At 38.1% G+C, this 21,774-nt stretch overlaps 1 protein-coding gene across 4 annotated transcripts in view; it reads right to left on the reverse strand.

Annotated features, from left to right (window-relative positions):
• Positions 1-21,774, reverse strand: part of PHKB (phosphorylase kinase regulatory subunit beta) — a gene marked incomplete at both ends in the record, with an annotated part of 230,434 nt that overhangs the window by 76,092 nt on the left and 132,568 nt on the right. For all 4 annotated transcript variants that reach the window (XM_084257797.1, XM_084257798.1, XM_084257796.1 and 1 more), the window contains one exon: positions 20,352-20,446. In XM_084257797.1, the coding sequence (XP_084113923.1) occupies positions 20,352-20,446 (95 nt within the window). The remainder of the gene's footprint in view (positions 1-20,351; positions 20,447-21,774) is intronic.

Genomic DNA, 21,774 nt, shown 5'->3' on the forward strand with positions numbered 1-21,774 from the left:
AATATAAAATGACCTTCTACCTTCTCAAAGTGATTTTCAAAAGGTTTATTTTCTCAGACATTATATTCTGACATTTCTAAATCAATATCATTAGTAAGTATGGGATGCAAAGGATAATGCAATCTGAGAAAAGACAATAGGTTGTATCTATACCAAACCAAAACTATCAATATATGACTACTTTAAAGAAATTGGCTTGTTTTTAAATGGAACCATAGTAAAATTGAAAAACAGAAGCTTTCCAGATTAAAATGTTGGTTTGACTGTGTCTAGGAAAAGTCTTAATTAGAGACATATGAAGAGATAAAAGGAATTTAACAAGTCAAATACTTAATTTAATTATTTCTAAATAGAATATAATCTTAAAAATTAAGTCAAATGGCTCCTTATTTAATAAGACTAGTGCTTCCTTATAAAATTCAGTTTAAACAAGAATTCTACCCCCATTGACTGTCCCCCCTTTATACACTCTTGATATCTTTTCAGGTTTCCCCCCCTTCCATCACTCCCCAGGTGATGTCTGATCACCCTGGCCTGTCCACAGCAAAGATCCCTGTTCAGGTCAGTTTAACCAGAATTCCCCTCATCTTTGATGTTTTTCCTCTTAGTAATTTCTATCCAACTGCACCCCACCCTGCTCCTTGGCTATGAATTCCCACTTGTACATGCTGTATTTGGAGTTGAGCCCAATCTCTCACTCCCCCACTGTGAAAACCCCATTGCAGTGGTCCCTATACCTATCCGTGCGGTCCCGAATAGGCTGCCTTATCATCTTTACTGTACTATCTGTAGCATGTGCACCAGAGTGTTCATGGTTTACACTGACCACACTTCAGGAGCACATCTGGTTTCCAGGGCACCTGTGTGACCTCAGTCATGGTACTTTTCTTTGAACATAGGTTTCCTACTCTATAAAATGAGGGAGTTAATCAAGATGCTCTTGACAATCTTAATAGTTCTTAATATATTTTTAATATTGCAACATGTATATGAAATACAGGTAATAAACACAAGAATATGACAAATTATTTTAAAATTATTGTGAAGCTGCCCGCAGCCTCTGCAGCACCAGTTCAATCCCCGGTGCTCCCTGGCCACCGGAGGAGGGTCCCGCATGGCGCGCAGACCTCTCCTGCCACCCGCTGCTCCCCTCAGCAGTGTACTTCCATCCTGCCTGCTCTGCTCCCTGCTCTGGCTCTAGTGAATTCTCTCACCCTCCCACGCTTCTGACTGTACCCAGTGCTTGTATAAATAAATAAATAAATAAATAAATAAATAAATCTTTAAAAATAAAATAAAATTTATCAGTAAAACAGGAAGAAAAGAGCTCCTCTCTGTTATGAAGGTATGGATAGCTTTATCGATTTTAATTACAGAGAAATTTGATTAAAAAATAAATCATTTCCAAATCTGGGATAAGATCTATAACAATATATTTTTAGATCAAGTATATCTTAGGAAAGAAAAGTTTTTTAGAGAGTTATTTTCATTTTTATTATTTTTATGTAAGTGTAAACTTGAGTTTTTTTAATCTTATAATCTCTTGCCTTCTTTTCATTAGCTAATCAACATTATGAAATATATTTCATCCAGGAACAGAAAGCCATTAAATGAGTAGAGATCTTTTAGTGAAAGCCATTTAGCCACATCAACAGTCTTAAAAATGCTGCAGGAAACATCAAATTTTAATTGGCTTTATTAGAATAAACTTCTAAAATGGAAATTATTATATTACAGAACACCCATTAAAGAACATCTTGAACAAGAGAAAGACATACAAGGAATCCAAATAGGGAAAGAAAAAGTAAAACCATCACTATTTGCAGATGATATGATAATATACACAGAGAATCCCGAAAACGCCACAGAAAAACTAATCAAAATCATCAACCAGTTTAGTAAAGTAGCAAGATACAAAATCAACACACAAAAATCAGTAGCTTTCCCATATGCAAACAATAAATCTGAAGAAGAAATCAAGAAAACCATCCCTTTTATAATTGAAACAACAAAATGTCAAATACTTGGGAATAAACCTAACAAAGAGGCAAAGAACCTATATAAAGAAATTATAAAACATTGTTAAAAGAAATAAAGGAATACACAAAGAAATGGAAAGACATCCTCTGTTCATGGATTGGAAGAATTAACATTATCAAAACAGTCATCCTACCAAGGGCAATTTATAGATTTAATGCTACTCCAATAAAAATTTCAATGACATTCTTCAAAGAAATAGAACAAATATTGATGAAATTTTTTTCACATGGAGCCACATAAACCCCCAAATAGCCAGAGTTCTCCTGACTAAAAAGAAAGGGAATGGAGGTATCACACCCCAGACTTCAAACTATACTACAAAGCCATAATAATCAAAATGCATGGTACTGGACACACAGACCAATGGAATTGAACAGAAAACCCAGAAATATACCCACAGATTTATGGACAATCTTTGACAAAGGAGCAAAGAATATGCAATGGAACAAAGAAGTCTGTTCAATAAGTGGTCCTGGGAAAACTAGGCTGCTACATGCAAAAAAATGAAGCTTGACTACTACCTCACACCATGCAACAAAACCAACTCAAAATGGATTAAAGAGCTAGACATAAGACCTGAAACCATAAAATATATAGAAGATAATATAGGCAAAACATTACATGACATACACCACAGGAACATCTTTAGAGACACATCACCTAAAGCAAATATAGTGACAGAAAGGATAAATTGCTGGGAATATATCAAATTAAAGAGCTTCTGTACAGCAAAAGAGACATTAACCAAATCAAAGAGACACCCCACTGATCAGCAGAAAATTTTTGCACACAACACTAACAACAAGGGATTGATCACCAAGATCTACAAGAAGCCAATGAAATTCAATAAAAACAAAATAAATAACCCAGTCAAAAAATGGGCAGAAGAGCTAAAAAGGCACTTCTCTAAAGAGGAAATGCAAATGGTCAACAAGCATATGAAAAAATATTCAACATCACTCATAATTAGAGAAATGCAAATCAAAACCACAATGAAATACCATCTCACACCAGTACAATGGCACATATTAAAAAAAATAGCAGCAACAAATGTTGGCGAGGATGTGAAAAAAAAAAAAAAGGGACTCTCCTACACTGCTGGTGGGAATGCAAACTGGTCCAACTACTATGGAAAGCTGTTTGGAGGTTCCTCAAACTGCCAAAAATGGAGCCTCCATACGATTCAGTCATTCCACTTGTAGGTATCTACCCAAAGGACACAAAAGCATTAATTCAAAAGAACACCTGCATCCCTATGTTTATTGTAGCATTATTTACAGTAAGTGAGCTATGGCAACAATCCAAATGCCCAAAAATAGATGAATGGATCAAGAAGATGTGGTCCATATACACAATGGAATATTACTTAGTGATCAAAAAGGAAAAACTCTTGTCATTCGCAGCACCTTAGATGGAGCTGGAGGGATCATGCTCAGTGAAATAAGCCAGAAAGAAAGAGAAAAATACAGGGTGGCCCCACTTTTAGGAATGTAGAGGATCCAAATAAGGGATCAGAAAAAAAATAAACAAATAGTAATTATAATAAAGTAAATATGAAAATTAACAGGCAACTATAAACCAGAGACATTCTATAGGGGTGAAGAGGGGAGCAGGATCAAAATAGGGGTGGGATGAGCACAAGGGACTATGGTGATAATATACAGGTGAATGGGTGGTGGGAATTTCATGGAGACTATAACTGAGATGAGAAAGAATATATATAGTACAAAAATGAAGAATGATATAAAAAATGTATAAAATTTAAAAATTAATATTAAAAAGTGAGAAAAAAAGAACATCAATGAAGAAGCATTATATATATGGTTAAAATAATATAAAAAATATCTAGGATAAATCTTATTGAATGAAAAACTAAATAATAAGATTGTAATAAGATTGTAAACACATAATAATAAAGCCTATGCAGAGTAAATAGACAAAATGTTAAAAAATATAATGTTGGGCCTCCCCGTTGGTGCAGCAGTTGAGCGCTGGGTTGAGAAGCTGCCCGCAGTGTCTGCAACGCCTGTTCGATCCCCAGCTGCTCCCTGGCCACCGGAGGAGGGTCCCACATGGCGCGCAGATCTCTCCTGCCGCCCGCTGCTCCCCTCAGCAGTGTATTTTGTCAGTCTGCCTGTTCTGTTCCCAGCTCTGGCTCTGGTGAATTCTCTCACCCTCCCGCGCTTCTGACTGTACCCAGTGCTTGTAGCTTGTATAAATAAATAAATTTAAAATATATATATATATATTATGTTTTCCTCCAAAATTTTTCAGGAATTCTCTCATTCTCTTAAATGGTACTTTAATAGTACTATTTATAAAATGGATTATTTGGAATGAAATAAAAATGGTAATATTTAATTCATAATGTATCATATCATATCAAAGTTATTTTTAATAACTTTACATAATCATTTAATCATATAACACTACCATGAGTTAGGAATTACTATCTATCTAATAGATGAAGTGAGACTGATAATTGTCCAAGATCTCAATAAGTTGGAGAGTTAGGTTTTAGAGTTAGGCCTATATGATGCAAAGTCACTATATTATATGACTTCATTAAAAATAAAAAATGTAGCAGCCTTCCCTGGTGGCACAGGGGGTTAATTCTCAGCACTATCAAGCTATCACCAGCCATTGCAACACAGGTTCACTCCCTGGCCAGGGAGATAATCCACATGCCGCGGCAGTGGGTAGGCAGTGTATTTCAGTATATATGCCTGTTCTGCTCCCACTCTGTCTCTGGTGAATCCTCTTGCCACCCTGCCCCCATGTACCTCTGTCCTAAACCCCAGTTCTTGTATGCATAAATAAGTAAAAATAAATCTTTAAAAAGAAATTTAAAAAATGTATCACTTATAGATGTGGCATCCTTTAATCTTCAGGAAAATAATTTATGAAAAATTTTATGGATCTGTTTTTTTCAGGAAACAAATCATAAAACCCCCTTTACCTCATGAATTTGAAAAATGAGAGACCAACAAATTGATGTTTTTAGCTCAGAACTGTATAAATGGACATGATTCAGTAAGTCAGCACTGACTTTCATCCTAAATTTAAGACCTTTGCAGCTTGGAAAATAAGCTATTACTACTAAAAGGCATTCCCTTCATACTGGTCTTTTCTCCAAAGACTGTCAAAGTAGATCAATCCATTTTAATTGGCATATTAAATGTGCTAGTTTACTTCTCAGATTCAAAGCTTGGGTGTCACTGAAAATGATAAATGTGAAACCGAATTCTCTCAAGGGTGCTTCAACACACATGACCTGCTCTATCATGATAATTATGCCATAAATGTAAAATACTGCTTCAAGCAGCTGACCAAAAATACTCATATTTTATTCACTAGCACAATGGTAAAGATACCTGGGACTCTCCAGGGACCTCAGGAATGAACATCACTCTTCTGGGATACAGGGGCTCCCAAAGGCCAGCTCACTGGTTCAGAGGAGGGCAGTTCCCTGAAATATGGATCATTAACTAAGGGGGCATCGATTAGGACTAATGGGGAGGGTTTTCTTCAAAGGTTGACAGACCTTTCACATTATTTATACATTCAAAATCAGAAAAAAGGGGGGATAAAGCAAAGAAGCCCAGGTAAATCCAGGAATTTATTTATACTTATGAATAAACATGACTTATTTTTCCTCAGAGAAAACTGTTAGGAATATAGGTTCGTTCAGTGGGTTGGACTAAAACAGGGGTAAGAACTGAGCTCTGCAGTAGATTCATTAAAACAACACTAGGTCATAATATTCCTTGTAGACCTTTACTCGGGACCACAAACCTTGCTTTCTTATTTGGATCTACTTCTTTTATATTTCAGCGACTACAAGAAGTTTTCATCTTGCAAATGAAAGATTTCATTTCATTTCATGCCTATTATTGGAATTTTTAATTTCAAAAGTTCAATGGGTTAATTAGAATGATGCTAATAATGTGTTTAAGCTCATTTTTATACTTCCTGTTAAACTTTTCTCAGTGTGGGATATTTTTTCATCAAGGCATTTAATTTTCATTGACTCTGTAAATACTAGTTGATAGGAGATTCTTATTTCCCTTCAAAACTGCAGAGAGTATTACCTGAAGAGAATCTCTGTGTAGATGTGGCTGGGTAGGCTTTCAGAAGTATTTTTGATGCCTTGAGTATTTTATTCTGCTTTATTATGATAATCATAAGAACTTCTGTTCAGTACTTAAATGCACTCCCATGCTTGTAGATAAATTTGGCTTTCTAGTCCCACACAAACACTTTCCTTCTTTGCAGAGCTAATGAAATGGAGGTTTTTTTTTTTAATCCTTTAAGTAGAAATTATGTCTCAAACTGGTTGAATTATTTGAAAGCATTAGAATGAACAACAACAACAAAAAAAAAAACCTGAGCCACATGCAAATTTTCTAAAATCATCTAAGATTAATAAAAAATATTTTAAAACTATGAATAGATTTGAAACAAAAATTTAAAAAAAGGATGTAGGTATAAAGCCATATTGTAGGAGTGTTATATAACAAAATACTAAATTAAGAGAGGCTTATAACCTCTCTTGGATTGTAGCAAACTCACTTCCTGAACAGATGGTCTTTCACCATCTAATCACTCTTTAACTCCCTACAATCTGGCTTCTGGGCACACTATCCACTAAAATCATTCAAAGGTTACCAAAAACCTAGATTATAGATGCCAGCAACAGAAGTACTAGAAGGAGATTTTTCAAATCAAATCTACCCAAATCATTCTATAGATCAGAGAACTACACTCCAGACACATTAGATCTTTTCCAGATGATACTGCAGATAAACCATGCAGAGTGTGAAGTGCAGCACCTGAACTTCTGTTGGTGGGTTGTTGCTCCTCCCAGTCAAGTTTAGGTAGTCCTTCTTCTTGAAAGACTATCTCAAAATGTGAATTCTCCACACTTCCACTTCCACAGATACTATTTTACTTCTTGTTAGATTTTTTTGTCCATCCTGCTCTTCCTCAAACATCCTTTTACTCTGCCATTATTCACACCTTAGCAAAGAACTAAGACTCAAGATTCACGTTCTGAGAATTGTCTGCTTTTTGTAGTTTCAATTTTTACTAGTCACATTTAAAAGCATTATGATGGGCCTCCCCTGGTGGCACAGGCGGTTGAGCGCAGCGCTGTGAAGGTATCCACAGTCTCTGCTGTGAGGGTTCAATCCTGGCTAGCCAGAGAGACTCCCACATGGCACTGCAGACCTTTCCTGTCTCGCCCGCTGCTCCCCTCAGCAGTGTATTTTAGTTAGTCTGCCTGTTCTGTTTTCCCCGCTCTGTCTCTGGTGAATCCTCTCACCCTCCCGCACTTCTGGCCTGTACCTCAGTTCTTGTATGCATGAAAAAATAAATCTTAAAAAAAAAAGCATTATGATCTTGTACCTTTTCTCTTAATTAATAGCTGGGCACCTCAACTAACTGCCACGAATGCAGCGGAACTATCAAAATGCAAAAATAATAATAGCTAACATTTGCTGAGTACTTAACTCTAAGCCAGGAGCTATTCTGAACCCTTCACCTATGCTAAATTACATAATCTTAACAACAACTCTATGAGCTGTTTTTACATGTGAGGAAACTAAGGTACACAGGGGATTCAAACCCATACAGTGTGGCCCTAGAGGCTGTGCTCGTAATCATTTTGCCTGACAGAATATCCAGCAGTATGAAAATTCTATTATTTATATTTGTGAATATTAAAACGGCATTTTCATATCAGTGAGCTCTTTCTTCTTTGACTCTTCCTTTGATATCAAAAATGGCTTCTTTATGTAAAAATTCTATTATATTCAACATCTATTTCAAGAAACAAGATGATTTTTTCCCTCAAATTTGGCTTTAAAATGAAGGAAATAAAACAATTCCTGGCAGTTTTTATGCTGCTGCTTGTTAAATGTTAGTTTCAGGCAAAATCCTGCAAATATTTAAAAAGGTATTAAGTGTGTTTTCCATTAACTAGAAATCTTCTGCATTCTGATTAGCTTCATACATGTTTCAAAATAAAGTCCATTTGCTACATAACTCCAGAAACCTCTAGTGGCCATAAAGGATGTCCTCCATAGGGTCATCTTATCCCTAGTGGACAACTACAATGTACAATATGATGAATGGTAACATGTACATGGTCACTGCTTACAGTTTCAGCAGCTATCAAAACATTGCCAAATATGAATGAGCAACAAAGGATAGAAACAAACACAGTCTTCAAGAAATCATTATCTCACATTAACACAGAGATGCTGCGGTGAGAACAATGAAAGTCTCACTCACAGATAATCAGTAGGTAGCCAACCCAGAATTACCTAGGCACAGAAAGTAAACCCTAACAGGAACAAGTTAGGGTGAAAGGAGAGGGGAGGTAAACACTCAAAGAAGCTTGCTAGCTTCTAAGAAGTGTTTTCCTTTCAATAAGAAACGAGGAAATTCCTAATAAAATTACTGACTTTGTATGAACTTGGTCTCATCTGAGTGCTAACAGGAAAGGAGAAAGAAGGTAACTTACTCTTTTAACATGATAAATGTTACATGTACAATTCCAGCAAACATTTTATAACAATGTGACAACTTTGCATTTAATTTTTCAGATCATTGCCACAGGCCTCTCTCAGTGTCCTAAGACTTGAGTGCACTATTTTTCCTGTGTGTTATATTGAGCCAGGTTGTTCAGTGAACAAGTAATTTTTTTTAAAGATTTATTTATTTATTTATACAAGCACTGGGTACAGTCAGAAGTGTGGGAGGGTGAGAGAATTCACCAGAGCCAGAGCGGGGAGCAGAGCAGGCAGGCTGACGAAGTACACTGCTGAGGGGAGCAGAGGGCGGCAGGAGAGGTCTGCGTGCCCTATGGGACCCTCACCCGGCAGCCCGGGATCAAACCAGCACTTCAAAGGCTGCGGCAGCTTCACAACCCAGCGCTCAACCGCTGCGACACCGGGAGGCCCAACAAGTGATTTCTTGTGTTAACTCCTTCAAACCATTACAAAAATCATTGCTTCCAGTTAACACCTTCATATTGGGTCTGTGACTTTGGAAAAATTAGCAAACCTCTAAAGGTTTGCTTTTGCTATCTGTAAAATGAACATAATAATATTTATTGCAGAAAAGTGTTAAAAATCACATATAGTGCATGTATGGTAAACAGTAGGAGCAAAAAACAGTGGTGGTTATTCTTATTTCTCTTACTTCTTTACCCTGTCAAATACCAAACTAGGTGAACAGAAATCAATGAATAATAAGACACATTCTCTACTCTGAGGCCCCCTGCCAGTGGAGGCAGGTACATAACCCAACTACCTAAAATAAGGTGTGAAGTGTTGTGACATGAAGTGTGCAAAAGTATAGGAAAGCAGTTTTAATTGCATAGAATTTACCAAGCTGAATTTACATATACAATTAAGAGCATCACCAAAATTCTGCCACAGGTGTGGAAACTAGCTACCAAATAGAGGGGACCCAGAAGGGAACTTGTTTTATAGGTACAATGGAACCAGATAAGACAAGGAAGATATGACACAAAACTAATTAAAGACAACAACGGTGAGCCCTGTGTCCCATACAGGGAACCACTTTCAGCATTTAAACAGGACTTTTATCTTAATGTACTGAAAAAACTGGCTTGGGTGCATTAATGCTTCCAGAACCACATGATTTGTTTTCGGAGAGTAACTTAGAAAATTGGCTAATATAGTTTTTTGTATAATTTGTCTTCAAATCAAAAGCAATGTAGGAAAGTCAATTGTCTGTATATAGAGCTAATTCTACAATAAATCATTTCACTATTTAGCATTCAGATATATTAAAAATGATCTCAATTCTCTGCTATCAAATTGCTCTGCGTTCATATTTTCCACTAAAAAGAAAATGTGTGTTTTTTGAATAAAAGTTTATTAAAGCACAAAAAAACCCAAAATACAAATGCAATGTAGGAAAGGAGTAAGGGAGTAAGGGAGCAGCCATTGCTACCCTATTAATATGAATAATGGAGCATGATGAAGGATTTGAGGGACTTTGGTGGTGGTTATCATGTGGAAACATGCATTTATAGAGGCTTTAAATAGAAGCCCTAAAACAAATACAATGATATAAAACCAATTTTACCTTAAAAAAGAATAAAGAACATACTAATTAACAGTTTGGAGTAAATTATTTTCTTTCAAATGTTTCCTTACTAGACAATACAATTTTGGAATTCAATTTATCTGGTTTGATCCACTAGGGATGATCACAGCTGTGCAATGAACATCTTATTCTACTCATATTCCAGTATTAGGTTGCCCCAGATCTGAAGAAATATGGCATGCAGCTAGAGTAAAGAGACAGCAGAAACAACGAGCTTAGGCTCAAGCATAGGAGGTAAGGTCTGGCCTCCCAGTTCTAGAGAGCAAAGTGAGCACATGTGCCTGACTCTCCTCCTCTTCAGAACCCACAGGAATGGCCATATAGATGTTAAAAATAAACAATGACGAAAGATATAGCAATGAGCAGAAAAGAGCGAGGACCCTTTCATATTTCAGCACATTTCTAGTATAAAAGATGGCTAATGGAAGAAACCTAATGAACAATGCAGAGAAGCAGAAGATTATGTAACCCACACTATTGCACAGAATTGAACAAGCTGAACTTACATATACAATTAAGAGCATCACCAAAATTCTGCCACAGGTATGGGAGCTAGCTACAAAATAGAGGGGTCCCAGAAGGGCACTTGTTTTGTAGGTACAATGGAACCAGATAGGAGAAGGAGGATATGACACAGAACTAATTAAAGACAACAGTGGGGAGCCCTGGGTCCCATACAGGGAACCACTGTCAGCATTTAAAGAGGTCTTTTCTTTTAATATACTGAAAAAACTGGCTGGGGTGCGTTAATGCTTCCCAAAGTAAAGTCTTTCACTTTCCGGCATTTGGCAAGGGTGATGAGGATCCAGTTTGTTCCTTATCTGATTCCCTTGGAGACAAAGCTCTCAAATACATCTCTTGTTGAGATGTTGGAGGAAAGAGACTACTTAATATCCCAAGACTAATCAGACCATCCATCACATTAATAACAAGTGAATATAGGAAGATCACCAGATATGTGATCAAAAAACAAAACAAAACAAAACAGTAGGAGACAAAGAAACACATTAATAAAACACAAAAATACTGAGGACATTATGCTTAGTGAAATAAGCCAAGCACAGAACGAAATATCTCATGTTTCCACTTATATGAGGGACCAAGCACAGGCAAATTCAGAGAGACACAAAATAGAATAGATATTACTAAGGCCTGGAAGAAGAGGGGAAAGGGAAAAAGAAAGAGGACATTCTGATATTTCATTCACATTTCTAGTATAAAAGGTGGCAAATGTTTAAGATTTCCAGTATAAAAGATGTTTAATGTTCCAGTATAAAAGATGTTTAATGTTTAATGTTTAATTAAAAGATGTTTAATGTTTAGTGGTTACATAGTTTTTGTTGGGGATGATGAAATGCTTTTGGGAAAAAAGTGATGGTTATACAACATGCAAATGTACTTAATGCCACTGAATTGAATACTTATGAATTATTAAAATGATAAAGATACATATTTTACCACAATAATAAAATAGAAAAAATTACTCTGGAAATTCTACAAATGGTTTGTGTAACTAGGTATCATATGCAAAAAATAAACTATGTAACAGTTCATATATAAATATTAACTAAAAATTGATCAGAGATCTAAATATCAGAGCTAAACCTACAAAATTTTTAGAAGAAAACAGGCATAAATCCTTATGACCCTGGATTAGGCAATAGTTTCTTAAATTAAATGACAGTACAAACAACCAAAGAAAAAAACTTCATCAAAATGGAGAGATTCTGGGCCTCCCTGGTGGCTCAAGGGGTTAAGACACAACCTATGAAGCTGTCCTCAGTCACTGCAGCACGAGTTCGATCCCCGGCCAGCCAGGGAGCTACCCACATGGCACAGCAGACTTCTCCTGACTTGCCCGCTGCTCCCCTCAGCAGTGTATTTCACTACATCTGCTTGTTCTGCTCCCCACTCTCTCTCTCGTGAATCTTCTCAGCCCCCACACCTCTGGCGCCTTTACCCCAGTTCTTATATGCATGCATAAATAAATCTTTAAAAAATTGAGAGCTTCTGTGCTTTCAATAAAATGATCAAGAAAGTATAATGACAACCCACTGATAGGAGGAAATATTTGAAAATTACATAAGGGGCTCATATTTAGAATGCATAAAGAAATTTTACAATATAGTATTAAAAAGACAAATAGGCAAATTTAAAAATAGCCACAGTAACTTAATAGACATTTCTCCAAAGAAGATATGGAGATACACACACACATACATACACACACATATCTGTGTATATATAATTGTGTGTACATGTATATATAATACATACACATACACACCAATCACACATGAAAAGATGATTAACAGCATCAAAAACTAGGGAAACGCAAAACAAAATCACAATGTACCACTTCAACCATGAGAATGGCTATAATAAAAGGACAGATAAAGTAACACGAGTTGATAAAATTTAGAGAAATGAACTTCTCATACATTGATGATAGGAGTGAAAAATGATGCAGTTACTTTGGAAAACAGTCTGACAGTTCCTTAAAATATTAAACACAGAGCTAGTACATGATTCAGCAATTCCATTATATCCAAGAAAAATAAAAATACATGTCACACAAAAACCTGTACATAAAACATTACAGCAGCTCTATTCATAATAGCCAAAAAGTAGACAAAACCCAGTTGCCCATCACTTGATGAGTGGATAAGTAAAATGCACTATATACATACAATGGAATGTTATGGGATCCATAAAAGGAAATGCAGTATTGATACATGCTACAACATTGATGAACTTGGAAAATACTACAGAAAGTGAAAAAAGCCAGTCACAAAATGTATGTTATATGAAAGCATTTATATGTATATCTAGAATAGAAAAATCCATACAGAAAGAAGATTAGGAGTTGTCTAGGGTTTGGGTAGGGAGAGAAAGTTTGAGGAAAATGGAGAAGTGTTTAGGTTATTGGGTTTCTTTTGTGGGGCAATGAAAATGTTCTCCAATTGTGGCAAATATACTAAAAACCACTAAATTGTTAAATTAATAAATTGTATTGGATGTAGGTTATATATTAATAAAGCTTTTATTTTAAAAATGCTTGGCAAGTTATAGCAACTATTTTATTGAAAAATTGCTTTCAAGGAAAAATGATGATTTAAGGGACAGAAGAATTTTTAACTCTAAATATTACTCATAAAGTCTTACAAAGATAAGCTGCCCATTAAATTAAAATGGGAAATGGGGAAAAGATGGTTTAGATTTAGTTTTTCTTTCTGCTCCAAATACAACTATTTTCCATGGAAATAATTCAATGGATTATTAAACAAATCTGAAAGTTGACCTGAAGAAGGCAGACCGCACAGGCTAAGGACCTCACGACTTGAAGAACAGTGATGTGGTGAGATTCGTGAGATCCCACACATGCTAGGTTGAACACCAAAGTCCTACAGCCTGAAATAGGACTCAACAAATAGGATTATGAGGATTGTAAGGTGTGGAATTGGGAGTTTCTGGATTTTAAGTGCCCCTGGGGAGCTGTCCTTTCTGCGGTGATTAGGAGCAGCTGGGGCAGGTGGATGGGTAGGCTGCATTATGTGGACCTCAATAGGCCTGGTGCCACCCCACTGACAGGAACATATCTCCCAAGGAACCTCATTGTGAGCTCCTCAGAGCACATGTCCTGGCCCCGTGCTCACCCAGCTCTGGTGCTGCACTTTCAATCAGAACATACCCGAGAGGACCTCTGAGGTAAACTCCCAGCAGCCCACGCCCAGCCTGAATATCCCCTAGGCTCTGCCTCACCACCAACTAGAACCCAGCACACAAGAGCTACGGGAGAAAAACTAGCACACCCTAGACTTCATGAAGATACACTCTCCTGAAGGGGGAATATATTTGCACACCATACATGTACAAAGGATTAATAGTAAAGATCTATAAAGAGCTCAGACAACTCAAGAATAACAAAACAAACAACCCAGTTTAAAAATGGGAAAAAGAGCTAAACAGGCACTTCACCAAAGAAGACATACAGACCTATAAAAAGCTGTTAATGCCAACAGGCATATAAAAAGCTGTTAATAATCCATTATGATCAAGGAATTTAAAATCAAAGCTGCAATGAAAAGCCACCTCACACTGATGAGTGTAGGCCATATTAAAAAAAAAAAAAAAGGAACCATAAGTGTTGGTGAGGGTGTAGAGAAAAAGGAATCCTCTTACACTCTTTTTTTTTTTTTTAAAGATTTATTTATTTATTTATACAAGCACTGGGTACAGTCAGAAGCGGAGGAGGGTGAGAGAATTCACCAGAGCCAGAGCAGGGAGCAGAGCAGGCAGAAGGACCGAAGTACACTGCTGAGGGGAGCAGCGGGCGGCAGGAGAGGTCTGCAAGCCATGTGGGACACTCGCCCAGCGGCCGGGGAGCAGCCGGGGATCAAACAGGCGCTGCAGAGGCTGCGGGCAGCTTCGCAACCCAGCGCTCAACCACTGCGCCACCAGGGAGGCCCCCTTCTTACACTCTTGAGGGGAATGAAGACTGGTCCAGCCCCATTGGAAAGCAGTATGGAGGTTTCTCAACAGACTAAAAATGGAGCTGCCATACTACCCAGCAATTCTACCTCTAAGTATATACCCAAAGAACACAAAAACATTAATTTGAAAGGCAATTGCTATGTTTAGTGCAGCACAATTTATAATAGCCAAGATACAGAAACAATCTAAATGCCCCAAAATAGTTGAGTGGTACAAGAAAATGTGGTCTATATACACAATGGAATTCAACTCAGCAATCAAAAAAGATAAACTTATGCCATGTACAGCAACATGTATGAAACTGGTAGGGATTATGCTAAATGAAATTAGCCAGGAGAAATACTGAAAGGAGTCACTTACATTTGGAAAATAGAGAAACCAAAAGGTCAAAGACAAACTTTAAAGCAAACCCTTGAAAGCTGACCATAGATCTGTTGCATCCTGACAGGAAGGGGAGGGTGGGTTTAGGAAGGGCGAAGGCAGAGGTGTGAACAGGAGGAGGGAGAGCACAATAGACCATGGTGGAGGATTGCAGGTACTCTGGTGCAGGGAGGGCTATGGTGATGGCACATGAGGGGAGAAATTCTACACTGTCAAAAAATTAACAAGGATGTAAAATAATGGTGCTTCATTAAAACATAATAAGTAAAATAGATGAATAGATACATCTTACATCAAAAAAATCAACAAACATAACAGCACTAAAAGTCTATTCTCTCAAGTCCAGTGCAATGGAAACAGGAGACACAACAGAAACCAAGTGGGGAGGGGTTTCAACCCTTGCTCTCACTAAGGAGTAAGTTAATCTATTTGCCTTCCATGGCAGCTTCAAATCCCTAATGGTCCGAATCAAATTCTGCTTCACAACCAGGCACTGCTTTGTCAGTGCAAGTGCAGCATTCACACACACACACACACACACACACACACAAAAAAAAAGCCTGTCCTATAAACCTTGTTTTAGTGAGCTGTCTAATTCACTTGTATCAGCAGTGGTGAAGCTCCAAGAGTCATCTCAACCCCTACTCTACAGCCAATACATCCTCAGGCAGTCAGAGGCACTTGCAGTAGCAGCTTCCCGGCAGTGAGAACCCTACACAACTCCCGCTGCACACGTGGGAAGCTAGGGGGTGGGCCAGCCCCCATGTCTGCGCGAGTCTGCACACATGGGTCTCGGCCTTCCACCCAGCGAAATAGGGACTCAGCAAAGAGAGATACATCTATAAAGTAGCACTGAGAATAGATATACCAGTAAAAGATGAGCTGAGGATGTATTTTTCATTTGAAATTGGAGGAAGTGCACAATAATTCTTGGTGCTGAAAGAAAAGAACTGTCAATCAGGGATCCTAAATCTAACAAAAATATCCCTCAGGAATGAAGGGAAAATAAGGACATCAAGCAACGAAACATGAGGACAACAAGTTATCTAAACAGCAAGAAAATGGTAGCAGAAGAAAAGTAGATGGTGAAAGTTGAGACAAGCACAATTTAAGTATCCTTTACCTCATGAGTTTCTTTAATCAAAGTTTATTGTTGGGCCTCCCTTGGTGGCGTAGTGGTTGAGCGCTGGGCTGCAAAGCTGTCCCTGGCCACTGACGAGGGTCCCACATGGCGTGACAGACCTCTCCTGCCGCACCCACTGCTCCCCTCAGCAGTGTATTTAGTCAGTCTGCTTGTTCTGTTCCCTGCTCTGGCTCTGGTGAATTCTCTCACCCTCCCGTGCTTCTGACTATACCCAGTGCTTGTATAAATAAATAAATAAATCTTCTAAAAGAACAAAAACAAAAAAAAGTTAATTGTTGCACTAAAAATTTTCACACTTTCATGTGCTACTCAATGAATGCAAAATAAATGCTTAGGAAAATTATTTTTAAGAAGCGATAAAGGGAAAGAAAAGTAAATTAAATTGAAGTTATAACATTTTATTCAAAATTGTAAAAAGTTGATAACAGTAGACTTTTGATAACTTAAGTATATGGTAGTTCCTAGAACAACCAACAAGAAAACCAACAAGAACACACTATACTTAAAAACGTTATAAATAGTTGCTTGTTGGTTTTGATTTTATTATAATTAGTCTTTTTCTTGGTCCCTTATTTAGGTTTTCTAAATTCCTGCTATAAACCGGAGACACACTATGTGGGGGGAGGGGTGTTGAGAAGGGAGTAGGAAAAATAAGGGTGGTGGGAATTGTATGGGCACTATAACCAAGATGAAAATGCATACATTGTGTAAAAATGAAAATGATGTAAAAATATATAAAATAATAAAAAAATGAAGAAAAAAAGAAAGAAAACGTTATAAATAAATATATCAAAATGGAGTTGTATAAAATGTTCAAAACCCCCATATAATGCCTTTCTATAGGTGAATGGTTAAATGATGGCATAGTCATCTATTAAAATACTACTCAGCAATAAAACGGAACAAACTTGATACATTCAAAGTCTTGGATGAATCTCACTGGAATTACACCGAGTGAAAAAAGCCTGTCCCAGCAGGTTGTATATGAGGTACTCCCATTTAGATGAATTTCTTGAATGACAAAATTATAAAATAGAGAAGAAATTAGTAGTTGCCTAAGGTTAGGATGTGGGTGGGGCAGTAGGTGTGATCATAAAGGGGTAACACAACCAAGTCTTCTAGTGAAGTGTCACAACTAAGGATCTTGACTAGCCCTGTCCTGGCTTTGTGAATTTTATCTCGTATCCTGTCATTGTACAAACCTACTGGTCAGTATTACAGGTTCTGAGTCCTGGGAATCCTGCTAGTTGAGTCATAGTAGTTGTGGGGACCCCAATACACTTCCTTCCAAGTCAGGGATTTCTCTCATTTCCAGGACTTACCTGAACTCTACTGCCCTTTGTATACTTTGTGTAACATTTGCATCAAGCACCTGGTCATACTTCTGAATGTTAAATAATTTTTTCCATGGGGTCAAAAGGGACCTTAATATATGATCGCAAGTGGGAAAACAGAAGAGAAATCAGGTATTGGCAGTTTTTTCATTTCCATTTTTGTTTGAATTTTTAATATAAATGTGAGGACATAAAGTAAGTCAAAATGTTTGACTTAAGTATATGGTAGTTTCAGCAGTTCAATTTTATAGCAATTATAAATCAACCTGTTAAATTTTTCTGGACAATGCCAGCATTTGGATTTTTTTTAAACAAATAAATTTGTTATTGAGAGCAACTAAGTGGTGTTTGCAGCATTTTTATCATACAGCACATTTCGTCCATTCACTATACTTTTCTAACTGAGTTTTCCTACATGTAAGTATTTTCTTCATGTTGTCTGTCTTCTATGCTGTTCCTGTAAGTTTGCTATTAAAATTCATTAAACTGGGCCTCCCTGGTGGCGCAGGGGTTAAAGACAGCACTATCAAGCTATCGGCAGCCAGTGCAGCACGAGTTCAATCCCCAGCCAGGGAGCTACCCACATGGTACAGCAGAACTCTCCTGCCTTGCCTGCTGCTCCCCTCCATAGTGTATTTCAGTAGATCTGCTTGTTCTGCAACTCACTCTCTCTGGTGAATCCTCTCATCCCTCCCCCCCGCCCCCCCCCCCGCACCTCTGGCTTACACCCCAGTTCTTGTATGCATAAATAAATAAATCTTAAAAAAATAAAATAAAATTCATTAAACTATAAAAAACCTGAAAAAATAAAATACAGTGCTTGATCAATCCCCACAGATCAGTTAATTGCAAAGTCTGACCTGGTCAATTATGACCAAAAAGCCACAGACATCAACATTTCAAGCAGAGGGCTGCACACGAAGGGGGTATGTCTGACTTCTGCATTTCATAATCCATGTCACCCAGCCCTGCAATGACATGGGGTTGCTGGGTTCTGGCTATTATTGAAACTGAGAAAAGGCAATGGGCACCTCACCATTTCATATAACACCACACCAAGCTGCCAAAGGATGGGGCAAGACAGCTCCCAGCAAGTTTTGCTTTCAATCCCTTTTTACCTCCCTCTGAGAAACTGCACACAACTTTGCAGAGATGTGACTTGACCCATGGCCACAGGGGAGAAGCCCCTGTCCTTACTCTAGAGTAAGCCTCTTAGTAATGGTGTATCCTACCTGGAGGCACGCCATGGGTAATTTAGTGGCAACCTTAGAAAATGATTCAGTATGGAAGGATTCTGTCTAAAATTCATTCTCATTCACTTGTATTCTCATTAAGTTCTCTTGGAGAGAAAGTGTTCCAAGTTTAGTCTGTCAAAAATTACACATAAACCACAACCTTCCTTCTATTTTTCCGGCACAAAGTACCTATTTAAATTGTTGATTTTGTTAGCCTTGTGCTTTGATGTTCACTGGCTCCTGCTCCCACAGAAACCTGGGAGCTATTAACTGATTTTCTAAGAAAAAGCTTTGAGATCCCATCACCATAGAGAACTATGTTATATATGTGAAATGCTCTGTAAAAGATACACAGTAATTTTGAAATGGCTCAGAGTCACAGAAGTGGGTAATGTGAAATTAAACATGTTCCCTATTTTACCATTTCTTCAAGTGAAATTGCCGATATCAAATTTGTACAGAAAGTACACTTGTACTGTACTGACAGAGGTAACAAGGATAAAGGCCAAATTCCCACCTAAAACAGGAGCTAACAGGACAGTAAAAAATTTTTATCACATATTAACATAGGGATTTTATCTTCTTGAGAAAATCTTGACATTTATTTACAAGTCTCCCGAAGACAGTCTCATCTATAACCCACTCAGGATAATTATCAATGCATGTTTTGTTGAAGATCAGCCAGAGAATCAGAGAAATAGTGTGCTAGAATCTAATGTAGCTGCTTGGCTCTCCCATTCTCTCATTAAAACAAGCACGTGGGGGGGGGCGGGAGGGAGGGAGGAAGAGAGAGAGAGAGAGAGAGAGAGAGAGAGAGAGAGAGAGAGAGAGAGAGAGAGAGAGAGAGACGTGCTTGCATTTTTTTTTTTAAAGGAGCATTTCAATTTTGTAAGCATGTCTTCTGTGAGTGCTGATGCTGTTCTTATTAAATGAACACTAACTGCTTGAAATCCCAGGCACATACTCGGGTTCATTCCCTTTCTCCTCAGGCAGTTACACAATCCACATTTTCATTTTAACAGTCCTCATTACTGGTATCATTTAATACTTGAGGGTTTGTTCAAGTCAACATCAATCTTGCTGATCCTGCAAACACTTATTTTGTTGACACAACAGTCTGAATCTCCAGCTACTAAAAGTAAAGAATTTAGAACTATGCCTTTGCCCAATGTGACCAGGTGCTAACAGTAACTGTGAGTCACTCAGTCCTGCCAAGGAGACTCAGCTAGAGAGACCTCAAACATGGGCCCTTCATGGGACTCCATCCCTGCCAATTGCAGTGCTGTCTCACCTGTCTCCCTGCTGGCCACACTCATTGCACATTCTCAAAAGACATGTGGCACCTAAAGGCAGTATGGAGATGAAAATACTTTCCTGGAAGATATCTAGTAGGACACATCTGACTCCTATTTCCTCTTCAACAAATAGCCCTTTACCATAAGTGAACCTAACTAACCAGAAAAGGGGGAAGCTTTGCCCTGGGAAGGAGCAATGAAGATCCATCCAGAATAAAATCCCTTCATTGATCAATGTTTAAATGTCCTTGGTGTGTCTAAAGCAAGAAATAAAATGTCTCTTTACCTGGTTGGAAAATCTCATGCTCACATTACGTTGATTCTGTAGTGGAACATAGCGCTGGACAGGATCAATGTCCATGGGACTGATTAATTCATCAACTGAAAAAAAAAAAAGGAAATGCTGGTGAAGTGATTAGAGGTAGGTAGGGGAATGACTATCAAGGATATAAGGTTTTTTGGGTAGTGATAAAAATTTCTAAAATTGATTGTGGTGATGGTTGTACAACTCTGTGAATACAGGGGAAAACTGTTATTTGAATTGCAAACTTTAAACTGGTGAGATGGGTAGTATATAAATTATACCTCACTAAAGCTGTTTTAAAAACTGTGCTTTTTGGGGCCCCCCTGGTGGCGTAAGGGGTTAAGCTGCAACCTATGAAGCTATCCGCAGCCGCTGCAGCACGACTTTGATCCCAGGCCAGGGAGCTACCCACATGGCACAGCAGACCTCTCCTGACTCGCCTGCTGCTCCCCTCAGCAGTGTATTTCAGTCAATCTGCCTGTTCTGTTCCCCACTGTCTCTGGTGAATCCTCTCGCCCGCCACACCTCTGGCCTGTACCCCAGTTCTTGTACGCATAAACAAATCTTTTTAAAAAATAAAAATAGAGCTTTTGTTCTAAAGGAAACTTACACACCTATGTTTACTGCAGCATTATACACACTATCCAAGATAAGGAAACGACCCAGATGCCCCCAAACAGATGAATGGATCAAGAAGATATGGTAAAAATAATGCATTTGTGGGCCTCCCTGGTGGCGCAAGAGGTTGGGATGCAACCTATGAAGCCAACCATGGCCACTGCTGCACAGTTTGATCCCCTGTCAGGGAGCAACCCACATTGTGCAGCAGACCTCTCCTGGCTCGCCCACTGCTCCCCTCAGCAGTGTATTTCTATCTGCCTGTTCTGCTCCCCACTCTGTCTCTGGTGAATCCTCTGACACCACCCTGCACCTCTGGCCTGTACCCCAGCTCTTACATGCATAAAAACAAAATAAATCTCTAAAAAAAAAAAAAATGCATTCGTATCTCACAGAAGGAAACCGGTTCATTAAGAGAAGACAAATATTTCCTAATAGTGAATTCTAAAAGAGATTTCTGAAATGGGGAGTCCCTAAGATGGGACACCAGTCACCATGAGGGCAATGTCTTCAATTGCTGCTGAACTGTGTGCATGGAAGCCCTTTTCATGTTTTCCTTGAGGTGAATTTGATACAGTCCAATGATATAACAAGGGGGCAATTTAGAGTTTCGGGAGAGGAGGGTGCAAAGAAGGTACAAAGGCAGACAGTGGTTCTGTCTTCTGCTCTAACACACTTGAGAGCTCAGATGAGGCTCACTGAAGCAAATTCTCCATGCCTGCAGGGGATAATGCTGGGGAAGAGTGGTAGAGGAACCTGCCTCCCTGAAATGTAATTCTATCTAACC

This window comes from Talpa europaea, assembly GCF_964194135.1.
Source record: "Talpa europaea genome assembly, chromosome: 16".
NCBI classification, from domain to species: Eukaryota; Metazoa; Chordata; class Mammalia; order Eulipotyphla; family Talpidae; genus Talpa; species Talpa europaea.